The sequence below is a fragment of the Megascapheus bottae genome, chromosome 17 (assembly GCF_031878675.1).
Source record: "Megascapheus bottae isolate mThoBot1 chromosome 17, mThoBot2.hap1, whole genome shotgun sequence".
NCBI classification, from domain to species: domain Eukaryota; kingdom Metazoa; phylum Chordata; class Mammalia; order Rodentia; family Geomyidae; genus Megascapheus; species Megascapheus bottae.
In genome coordinates, this window is record NC_143525.1 from 15,374,435 (window position 1) to 15,386,896 (window position 12,462).

General features: G+C 42.8%; 1 protein-coding gene across 9 annotated transcripts in view; it reads left to right on the forward strand.

The window, feature by feature from the left end:
- Positions 1–12,462, forward strand: part of Bptf (bromodomain PHD finger transcription factor) — a 118,386-nt gene that overhangs the window by 16,784 nt on the left and 89,140 nt on the right. For all 9 annotated transcript variants that reach the window (XM_090349911.1, XM_090349902.1, XM_090349903.1 and 6 more), the window contains exon 2: positions 8,083–8,905. In XM_090349911.1, coding sequence (XP_090206037.1) covers positions 8,083–8,905 — 823 coding nt within the window. The remainder of the gene's footprint in view (positions 1–8,082; positions 8,906–12,462) is intronic.

The window sequence follows — 12,462 nt, forward strand, 5'->3', positions numbered from 1 at the left end:
AGAAATCAAACCTGGGTCTTTGTGAGTGCTAGGGAAGCACTGTACCACTCCCAGCCCCTCCACTTCTAGCTTTTTAAGAAGCAGTTAATTGGAGACGAGCGTCTCAAAAGCTTTCCCACCTGGAATGGCTGTGAACTTCCATCATCAGACCTCAGACTCTTGAGCAGCTAAGATTACAGGTGTAAGCCACCGAAAACAGGCTCTCTTTTCTTTGGTGGTAGGATCAAATCTAGGACCTTGTACATGCTATATAATGGCTCTACCACTGACTACTTTTCCAGTTCCTTATTGTGTGTGTGTATACATGTGTGTGTGTGTGTGTGTGTATATGTGTGTGTGTGTCCTGAGTCCTGAGCTCAGGTCTTGGGCACTGTCCTTGAATTTTTCTGCTTTAAGGTAACACTTGAGACACAGCTGTACTTCCAGCTTTTTTGGTAGTTAATTGGACAGAGGCTGTCTTCAAACTGAGATCCACAGGTCTTAGCCTCCTAATAAGATAGGATTACAGGCATGTGCCACTGCTGCCTGGCTTCATTTAATGTTTTGTTTTGCCAGCCCTGGAGCACTGGCCCTTAGTGTTTTTGCTCAAGACTGACACTTTACCATTTGAGCTACAGTTCTGGTTAATTGAAGTCATTATTGTGTAGTTTTCTGTAGACATATCTCTGGACTAAGGTTGTCCAATAGAACTTTCTGTGGTGAATGCACGTGAAATGATAGCTCTCGTGGAAAATTTGTGCTGTCTCATTCTTTCTAATTCCATCACTGCTTTCCTTTATTTGCTCTTTCTCCATTTTCCACAAAAGACATGTGCTACTTTTTAAATTTGTGATCACTGAAAGGTCACTTGAGGCTTTTATAGTAAAGGAAGGCTGTCCTAGGGTAGAAGTTCAGAACATAGGTTGAAGAACCAGGTATTCTTATTGTGACACATTTAGCCTCTGTAAGCATCTTTTTTTTTTTGGTTGGTCAATGAGCTTGAACTCTGGGCCTGGGCAATGTCTCAGAGCACTACCCCTGGAGCCACAGTGCCACTTCGTTTTTTAGTGCTTAATTGGAGATAAGAGTCTCATAGTGTTTAGTGCCTGGGCTGGCTTTGAAGTGCTGGCTTTGAACTGCGATCCTCAGATCTCAGCTTCCTGAGTATCTAGGATTACAGGGGTGGGCCACTGTGTCCGGCTTGTAAACATCTTTGAAAGGTAGTAATTGATTGATCTGAGGATAAAATAATGGCAATGCATTGAAAGGTGTTTGCACAATCCCTAGCAGTCAGGAAAGCCCAGTCTGTGAAAGCTTGCTGCTGTTTATAAGCACTGCTGGCACAGAGGATAGGAATAGGGACAGATGGGATGTCCTTAGAGAACATGGCCTTACCAGCAGTAACTTTATGCTGGATTGAGGCACTATTATAGATCAACCTGCGAATCCTTGTTAATGTGGGTAAGTTTATTTCAAATTGCTGTTTTTGCCTTTTTTCCTCTAAGGATTGAACGTGGCTTTCACTTACGCCACTCATCACTGAGTCAAGACTTTTTTTTTTGCCAGTCCTGGGCTTGAGTTCAGGGCCTGAGCACTGTCCTTGGACTTTCTCAAGGCTACAACTCTGCCACTTGAGCCTTAGCATCACTTCCAGCATTTTTTTTATGTATGTGGTACTGAGGAATCAAACCTGGGTCTTCGTGCATGCTAGGCAAGCGCTCTGCTACTAGGCCAAACTCTCTTGAGTCAAGATTTTTTTTCTTTTCCATATATTTTTTATTGTAATTAATAGAAGGGTTACATTATATTCGCCAGATAGAAGGTGCATTACTTCACAAACATTGGTACCCTTTCTCATGTCTTGGTCCCCATTTCCCTCCCCCTCCCCCTGCCCCTCATCTTATTTTCTCCCCTTCCCTATCTGATTTCAAATAACCAAATTTGCCTATATACAATATATCAGATAACAAGGTGAAATACTGTAACAATATGAGATAACCAAGAGACAGCAATTGAGATGAGAGATAACATAGTACCTTAAGGACAACAATCCCTGAGTCAAGATTTTTTTTTTTTTTTTTTTAAGTAATGAATTGCCTTTTCTTTTTCTTTTTTTTTTTTTGCCAGTCCTGGGCTTGAGCTCAGGGCCTGAGCACTGTCCTTGGACTCTCTCAAGGCTAGAGCTCTACCACTAGGCCAAACTCCTGGCCCCCCTGAGTCAAGATTTTTATTGGTTAAAATGAGGTCTTAGCTTGGCATGGTGGCTCACAAGTGTAATCCTAGATACTCAGGAGGCTGAGATCTGAGAATCGCAGTTCAAAGCATGCCTGGACACTTAAACTAGTCCTTGAGACTCTTATCTCCAATTAACCACCAGAAAACTGGAAGTGGCACTGTAGCTCAAGGGGTGTAGGGCCAGTAGCCTGGAGCTGAAGAGCTCAGGGACAACCTCCAGGCCCAGAGTTCAAGCCAAAAGATCTTGAGAACCTAGGATGGGCTCAACCGTGATCCTTCCAGTTTCTGCCTCCTGAGTATTTGAGATTACAGATATGAGCAACTTCATCTGGCCCATAATTTTTTTTTAATCATCAGTGTGGGACTTAAATCAGAGCTTGAGCTCTTTTTACTAAAGACTAGTGTGCTACCACTTTGAGCCACAGCACCACATCCCTTTTTTGGGGTGGTTAATTGAAGATAAGAGTCTAATAGACTTTCCTGCCTGGGCTGGCTTTGAATTGTGATCCTTGGATCTCAGTTTCTCGAGTACCTAGGATTACAGGTGTAATTTTTACTCACTTGCCTTAACTTAGGAAGGTGATTCCAGAACAGCACAATTAATGCAGTCTGAGAGTTATTAGAGATTGAGAATCTCTGACCCTGTTCTTAAATTAAAACAGTTTAATCACAATCAGCCCTCCAGTGACCCTGATGGTCAATATGCATTTCTTCTCTACAACCTCCATTCTCTTGTTCTTTCTGGAGATGCTCTTCTGTGGTGCAGCCCAGGCTGACTCATGATCCTCCTGCTTCTACCTCTCAGTGTGTGAGATTTAAGGCTTGAGCTGCCAACCTCACGCTTTACCACTTGAGCCTCAGCACCACTTCCAACTTTTCTTTTCTTTTTTCTTTTTCTTTCTTTTTTTTTTCCCAGTCCTTGAGCTCAGGACCTGAGCACTGTCCTTGGAGTTTCTCAAGGCTAGAGCTCTACCACTTGAGTCTCAGCACCACTTCTGGCTTTTTTCTATGTATGTGGTATCAAGGAATCAAACCCCCGGGTCTTTATGCATGCTAGGCACGCACTCTACCACTAAGCCAAACTCCAGCCCACTCTTGGTTTGTTTTTTAAGATTCATTCATATTGACATACACAGCCCTAAATTACTCATAGTTACTCTAAAGAATTACACCAAGTGAATGTTCCATAATTTCCTAATCATTTCCTTGTTGATGGACCTTTTGGTTACTAAACCAGTGTGTTTGTTCTTTGTTTTCATAAACAGTGTTGAGTGTTCTGAACATGCATTAGGAGAATTTCTCTAAAATAATTTTTCAAATGGTGGGCTGCAACTAGCATTTTTTAAAAAGTAAAACAGTGTAGAAGAACATTGTAGAAGGAGAGAGGGGAGGAAGAGCAGAGAAGGGGGGAGGGAGAGGAGAGAAGGGGATAGCAGTGCTTTGCAGAACTTTGACTTTGAGGGATTTGTGTGCTGTGGTTAAGATGTGAAATCTAGTTCCTGCTGGGCACACAGGCTTGGAGGCTATCCTTTCAGGTTGTATGCAGCCTTGTATTACTAGCTATTAGAACTGTTCCCAAGGTTTTCCTTCTAGTTTGTAGTCTCACCACAGGTGGTATTCTGGTGTTTCCATTTTTCTGCATCTAAATATTTGTTTTGTTTACTTTAAAATTTTTTCCCTTAGTGAGTAATGATTTTTTTTCTCGCCTCCTGCCAGGGTTTAAATCCAGGGTTTTATGCATGCTAGGTAAAGCCTTCTAAATAGTTGAGCTGAATGCTCTCACTTCTTTTAATTTGTTCCCCCCAGTCCTGGTACTGAGGAATCGAACCCGGGTCTTTGTGCATGCTAGGCAAGCACTCTACCACTAGGCCAAACTCCCGGCCCCTGGGTTCGATTTCTTGATATCGCATACATAGAAAAAGCTGGAAGTGGTGCTGTGGCTCCCGTGGTAGAACTCTAGCCTGGAGAGAGCCCAAGGACAGTGTTCAGGCCCAGAGTTCAAGCCCAGGACTGGCAAAAAAAAAAAAAGAAATCGAACCCAGGTCTTCTTGTATGCTAGGAAAGCACTCTATCACTAGGCCAAACTCCCCACCCTAATTTTTTTATTTTGGGGGAGGGGGATCAGGGCCTGAATACTGTCCCGAGCTTCTTTTGCTCAAAGGTAGCATTCTACCACTTGATCCACAGTGGCATGTCTGCCGCATCTGTTTATGTGGTACTGAGGAATTGAACCCAAGGCTTCATGAATGCTGGGCAAGCACTCTACCACTAATCCATCTTCCCAGCCTGCCTGCCTTTCGTTCTTTCTTTCTTCCTTTCTTTCTTTCTTTTTTTTGCCAGTCCTGGGCTTGAGCTCAGGGCCTGAGCACTGTCCCTGAGCTCTTTAGTTCAAGGCTGCCACCTACCCCTGGGCCTGGGTGATATCCCTGGGCTTTTCAGCTTAAGGCTGTCACCCTGCCCTTTATGGTTTTCTGGTGGTTAATTGAAGATAAGTGTATCACATTCTTTAGTGCCTGCCCAGGCTGGCTTTGAATCATGAAACTCAGATCTCAGCCTCCTGAGTGCTAGGATTACAGACATGAGCCACTGTGCTCGGCTTATGCCTTTTAATTTTTTAATAGAGGAAAATTAATCTAGTTAAGTCAGTGTTGGAAATGGTTATTAATATAATGTGTGATAAATATAAATACATTTCTGTGAATTATTGAAATGACTTGCTCATACTAGTGATTGGGCAGCTGAGGATCTTTAACAGTTTCTTTTTATTTATTTATTATTTATTTATTTTGCCAGTTCTGAGGCTTGAGCTCGGGGCCTGAGCACTGTCCTTGGGCTTTCTTTCTTCTTCTTCTTCTTCTTCTTTTTTTTTTTTTTTGCCAGTCCTGTGCTTAAGCTCAGGGCCTGAGCACTGTCCTTGGATTTTTCTCAAGGCTAGAACTCTACCACTTGAGCCTCAGCACCACTTCTGGCTTTTTCTAAGTATGTGGACCAAGGGTCTTCATGCATGCTAGGCAAGTACTCTACCACTAGGCCAAACTCCCAGCCCTGTCCTTGGGCTTTCTTAAGGCCAGAGCTCTACCACTTGAGGCACAGCACCACTTCTGATATTTTCTGTATATGTAGTACCGAACAATTGAACCCTGGTCTTTGTGCATGTTAGGCAAGCACTCTACCACTCAGCCAAACTCCTGGCCCCAGGTGGTTTCCTTTTATGAGTTTTCTCTTTACATACCATAATCTATGGTTAGTTCTGAATTTGGTTTAATGACTGTATATGTGTAGTCAGGCAAGATAAGTAGAAATGTCATTTTTATTTGAATATCAGTATTATGTGTATACATAGAGACTTGCCCCCCCCTTTTTTTTGGCCAGTCCTGGGGCTTGAGCTCAGGGCCTGAACTCTGCCCTTGGGCATTCTGAAGGCTAGACCTCTACCTCTAGAGCCATAGCACCACTTCCAGCTTTTTTCTTTTTTTTTCCTTTTAAGATGTAATAAAGGGGGGCCGGGAGTTTGGCCTAGTGCTTAAAGTGCTTGCCTAGCATGCATGAAGACCCGGGTTCGATTCCTCAGTACCACATACATAGAAAAAAGCCAGAAGTGGTGCTGAGGCTCAAGTGGTAGAGCTCTTGCCTTGAGAAAGTCCAAGGACAGTGCTCAGGCCCTGAGCTCAAGCCCAGGACTGGCAAAAAATAAAATAAATAAAAAAATTTTAAAAAAAAGATGTAATAAAGCTGGATGCAGTGGCTCACACCTGTAGTCCTAGCTACTCAGGGGGCTGAGATCTGAGGATCATGGTTCAAAGTCAGTCCAGGCACTAAAGTCTGTGAGACTCTTATTTCCAATTAAGGAGTAGAAAACCAGAAATGGTGCTGTGGCTCAGGGGTAGGGTAGTAGCTTTGAGCTGAAGAGCCCAGGGACAACCCCCAGGCCCAGAAGTAATAAAAATGCATGAGGGGTGTGTGTGTGTGTGTTCATGTTTCAGTGCCAGTACCAGTACCATTGTCTGAACTTTGGGTCTAGACACTAGCCATAAGAGTCTCATGGACTTTTCTTCCTAGACTGGCTTCAAACTATAGTACTCAGATCTCAGCCTCCTGAGAAGCTTTGATTACAGGCGTAAGACACCAGTGCCTGGCTTGAGATATATTTTTAAGTATGAAATGGTTAAAAATTGATCGTTCTTTTTGGACTCTTCTATTCTTTTCCAGAAACAACTTTAGAAATGTATCCCTCCCCCTGCCCTTCATACAAGTAGCAACAGTCTGTTGATTGTATTATATAGCTGGTGCCTGACTTGAATGAAGTGTTTTTGTACTTTAGACATATATGTGAGTATAAATCCCTGGACGCAGAAGTATATTCAGTAGGCTTTTGCCAGTTTGCCTTAAAAGCCCAGGACTGGCAAAAAAAAAAATCCAAACACCAAATGACTCATGCTTATAGTCTCCCCTGATTGTACCCTCTGAATATTTCAACTTATACTGTGAGAAGTGCTCATTTTGTTCAGTATATTATGGTAAGAATATGGAACTCATAGAAGCCTCTGGCCTTCCCCAAAACTAACCAAAGACAGACAGACTTCAGCTTTGATAGTCTGAGGATCCCAGGGCTTTGCTATGTGAGCAACACTGTGATCAGTCATGAGCTACCATGTTCTCCCTGGCTATCTTCTGAGGAGAGTCTCTGGCGAAGTCCTCCTCATATGCCTTTGCTGTCTCTTGAGTTATGTTTGTGCAAGGAAGTCCTACCAGGCTTTCCCACAGAAAGTTTGAGTATATTTGTATTTGAAAAATCTGCTTTCTGGTAAATGGTTGCGTTTGCATTGTGTAAATGTAAAAATTTTGACCTTTTATCTCCGTAATTATATATAAACCTCTAGTATCTTGTATGACTTTATTTTATTCATTTATTTATTCTGTGGGTCATGGGGCTTGACCTGTGGGCCTGGGAGTTGTCCCTGAGCTCTTCAGCTCAAGGCTATCGCCTTACCTCTGGAGCCACAGACCCACTTCCCCTTTTCTAGTGATTAATTGGAGATAAGAGTCTCTTGGTCTTTAGTGCCCAGGCTGGCTTTGAACCTCGATCCTCAGATCTCAGTCTCCTGAGTTGCTAGGATTACAGGCATGAGCCAACTCACGCCTGGCTAGTATGACTTTAATTTGCAGATAGTGCAGTAAAAAGTAGAGGTGAGATTTTTCCAGGGTACAGCAAATTCACATCAGGGTTAATAGAACTTAATTATACAAGAGGGAGTACAGTGTTAGCCTTATTAATACTTTTCATTTCTGAAAAGTGGAGATTTGCCATTCTGTAGATATCATCAGAAACTGTAACAATAATGATATTACAGACAATAACTCATTTTAACAGGCAGATTGTAGTACTCCATGTGCTTGTTTGGAGACGTGTACACATGTTACAAAGTAAGTTGTCCTAAAGTTGTCACATACATCTGATAACTGACTTGATGACAAACATGGCCTTTTGTCTATTTCCTAAAGAAGACACTATTTTCTCTTTGCATTGGAGATCTTTTCTCTCCCCTTCTTCCTTCCTCCTCCCTTTTCTTTCTGCCTCTGGCTTGAGCTTGTGCTTCACTGTGGAACTTTGAATTTGTGTTTTCCATACAGTAAAAGCATTGCTTCTTGATACTTTAGTTTCTTACTTCTGGGGATTGTACCTAGGGCTTTAAGCTTGCCAGGTGAATAAAAGCTCTAGCACTGATCTGCATTCCCCAGTCCCTTTTGTGGTATTATTTTCACTTGACAATTTTAGGGAAGTTGAGAGACCCCTATGTTTGTGGAAGCAGTGTGATATATTAATTTGTATATCATCACAAAGGCTATTATGCATTTCTCTCTTTACAGGTAGACGAAAACCAAGAGTACATCGGCCTCGTTCTCCAATATTGGAGGAAAAGGACATCCCACCCCTTGAATTTCCCAAGTCCTCTGAGGATTTAATGGTGCCTAATGAGCATATAATGAATGTTATTGCCATTTATGAGGTACTGCGGAACTTTGGCACTGTTTTAAGACTGTCTCCTTTCCGCTTTGAGGACTTCTGCGCAGCTTTGGTAAGCCAAGAGCAGTGCACACTCATGGCTGAGATGCACGTGGTGTTGTTGAAAGCCGTGCTTCGAGAGGAAGACACTTCCAATACTACCTTTGGACCTGCTGATCTGAAAGACAGTGTCAACTCCACCCTGTATTTCATAGACGGAATGACCTGGCCGGAGGTGCTGCGGGTGTACTGCGAGAGCGACAGGGAGTACCACCACGTTCTGCCCTACCAGGAGGCAGAGGACTACCCCTACGGACCTGTGGAGAACAAAATCAAAGTTCTGCAGTTTTTAGTCGATCAGTTTCTTACGACAAACATTGCTCGTGAGGAGTTGATGTCTGAAGGGGTGATCCAGTATGACGACCACTGTAGGGTGTGTCACAAACTTGGGGACCTGCTTTGCTGTGAGACATGTTCAGCTGTATACCATTTGGAATGTGTGAAGCCCCCTCTTGAGGAGGTGCCAGAGGATGAGTGGCAGTGTGAAGTCTGTGTAGCACACAAGGTACCTGGTGTGACTGACTGTGTTGCTGAAATCCAAAAGAATAAACCATATATTCGACATGAGCCTATTGGATATGACAGAAGTCGGAGGAAATACTGGTTCTTAAACCGAAGACTTATAATGTAAGTAAATCTGTCATCATCCTTTTAGTGCTGGGGCTTAAACTCAGGGCCTTGGCACTATCCCTTAGCTTCTTTTTGCTCAAGGGTAGCACTCTACCATTTGAGCCACAGCACCACTTCCAGCTTTTTCTGTTTATTTGGTGCTGAGAAATTGAATCCAGGCCTTTAAACAAGGTGGGCAAGCACTCTACCACCAGGGCCAGCCCTGGTCATCATTCTTTTTTTTTTTTTTTTTTTTTTGCCAGTCCTGGGCTTGAGCTCAGGGCCTGAGCACTGTCCTTGGACTTTCTCAAGGCTAGAGCTCTACCACTTGAGCCACAGCACCACTTCCGACTTTTTTCTGTGTATGTGGTACCAAGGAATCGAACCCTGGTCTTCATGCATGCTAGGCAAGCACTTTAACCACTAGGCCAAACTCCCGGCCCCCTGGTCATGATTCTTATATGTATTTTCCTTATGATCAACACAGCAGAGCTGTGCTGCTGATGTGGTATCAACGTCTTTAATTTCATAACTTCAGACTTGAAGGAATATGTGTATTAATGCAGCTTTTAAAGTCATAAAGGAGAAAGAGTTTGAGAGATGCAAGATTCATGCCAGTGTTTTTCAACCACCAGGGCCAGAAGTAGAATGGTCCTGGGCAGTCCTGGCAGTGTATTGCTATGAGCTCCTCCTTGCCTCTTTGGTCTCTCCCGCTACAGCCCACTCATATATTTGCTCTAACTGTGGTGTTAGGGTTTTTTTTTTAGTAGAACAGCATGAACAAATCTTGGTTGCAGGAAAGACTGGTTGCAGTCTCTCAGGGGGAAATAATCCCAGCAGATGTCAGGTCAAAACCTGCCCTCCACCATACCAGGATTTCAACAAACTCTTCCAAGCTTCCATGTCAAGGCCAAGCAAGCACTTCAGTTGTATCCAGGGCATGAGGCTACTCTTAAAAATTTTGAGGTAGAGACAGAGTCTTGCCCAAATTTGTCCACAGCAGCATTGTACATCCTTATCCTTTCATCTCCTAAAGAGCTGGAATTACAGGTGGGATCTTCACCTCAGCTTCTGATTGTTGAGTTATTGTGTAGGCTGGGTTTGGACTTGGCTAGAAGCCTTGGGTACTTTGTAGGTGTTGACACCTACAGAGGGACTCATTTTATCTACTGTACATTTGGTAGCAAAGTTGTGTCCTTTGGTTTGAGAACTCTCCTGAAAACTTCCTCTTCTTCTTTCCCTTTTGCTATTATTTTATTGAATGTTGCACTTCCTGTTTTGGTCTTCTGATTTCTTATCTTTTCTCTTCAGTGTTCCTCTTTGGGTTGCTCAGTTTTTCTCAAAGATTCTTATCTTAGTCTTCTAACCCTGACACCTACTACTTTGGCTAACAATTTTCTATTCCCCCCCACCCCCCAAATCTTAGAAAATAATCCTAGAATCTTTCTGTTTTTGTATGTCAATCTTGAGATGTGAACTCAGGGCCTGGGTGTTTTCCCTGAGCTTTTGTACTCAGGGCTAGCACTCTGATACTTGAGTCACAACTCTTATTTCTTATTTCCAGCTTTTTGGTGGTTAATGGGAGGTAAGTATCTTATAGATTTTCCTGCCAGGCTGACTTGGAACTGTGATCCTTAGATCTCAGTCTACTGAGTAGCCAAAATTGCAGACATGAGTCACTGGCACCCAGCTAGAAATTTTCTTTTCTTTCTCTCTTTTCTTTGCCCTACCCTCTCTCTTTTGTCCATCATGGAACTTGAACTCTGGGCCTGGACATTGTCCCTGAGCTCTTCTTCAGCTCAAGGCTACCACTGTACCACTTGAGCTACATAGCTATTTCCTCTGTCTGTCTTTCTCTCTCCTTCCTTTCTTCTCTCTCTTTCTCTTTCTTTCTTTCTTTCTTTCTCCTTTCCTTTCCTTTCCTTTCCTTTCCTTTCCTTTCCTTTCCTTTCCTTTCTCTCAAGACCAGCACTCTATCACTTGAGCCACAGCTCCACTTCTGGCTTTTCTGTTTATATAGTACTGGGAAATGGAACCTAAGGTTTTATGCATGCCAGGCAAGTACCCTCCCCTTAAGCCACATTCTCAGCCCCTAGAATTTTTTTTTGTAAAAATAATAAAGCCTAAAAAACAAAACTGTCTCTGGCACTAGTGGTACAGGCCTGTAATCCTAGTTACTCAACAGGCTCCAGTCCAGAGGAGTGGTTTGAGGCCAACTTAGGCAAGAATGACTGAGAGCTGGGGGCCAGTGGCTCACACCTGTAATCCTAACTACTCAGGAGGCTGAGCTCTGAGGATCATGATTCAAAACCAAGCCAGGCACAAAAATCTGTGAGACTCCAGTTCTGGAAGTGGCTCAGTGGTTAGAACCTTGAGAAAGCCCAAGGACAGTACTCAGGCTGAGTTCAAGCCTCAGGACTGGCAAAATAACAACAACAACAATAATAAATAACAGTCCAGGAGTTTGATCTAGTGGTAAAGTGCTTGCCTAGCATGCAGGAAGACTAGGGTTTGATTCCTCAGTACCACATACATAGAAAGCTGGAAGTGGTGCTGAGGCTCAAGTGGTAGAGCTCTAGCCTTGAGAAAGTCCAAGGACAGTGCTCAGGCCCTGAGCACTAGGATTAAGGAAGAATAAAATGAACATATTTTCAGTTAAATTATTGACACAGAGCACTAATGACACCAAAAGGAAGCTATCCTTATGTGTCACAAGTGCTGTACTCTACACACTTTATTACACACCAATATAGGAAATCTGGGTACTCTAATTCGAGTTCTTAAAGTGAATATTTAAATATGCCTTTTGCTTGTGTGCTAGAGCACTGAACTCAGGGCCCCACACTCTCACTCAGTTAAGGCTGCCATTCTACCAATTGAGCCACACCCGCACTTCAGCCTTTTGCTAGTTAACTGTATATAAGCACAAATCTCAGAATTTAGCCTCTTGACTAGCTAGGATTATAGACATGAACCACTTATACCTGGCTAACTTTATAGTTTTAGTGCAAAACACAAAGCATTTTACATTCAACTTAGAAGTAATTGACTTAATTATGACCATGTATGCTTTAGAAAGTGAATTATGAGATTTCGAAAGTATATACTTCTTTGCTTTCTTAAGTATCGTATATCTGCTTCCTGATGAATCAGTACATAAAACAATACTTTAGAACACTTAATTTAGTTTTGGTTTTTTTTTTTTTTTTGGCCAGTCCTGAGCTTGGGCTCATGGCTTGAGCATTGTCCTTGGACTTTCTCAAGGCTAGCACTCTACCACTTGAGCCTCAGCACCGCTTCCGGCTTTTTCCTATCTATGTGGTACTGAGGAATCAAACCCGGGTCTTCATGCATGCGAGGCAAGCACTCTACCACTAGGCCAAACTCCTGGCCCCTTAATTTAGTTTTTTAAAAAATGCTTTTATTTCACAATTTAAAAGCTCTCAAATATCAGTGTACATATAACAAACTTTTTTTCTATGGCTCTAGCCCATAATTGCAGCTACTCAGAAGATGGATCCTAGGGCCGGGACTTTGGCCTAGTGGTAGAGTGCTTGCTTAGCATGCACGAAGAC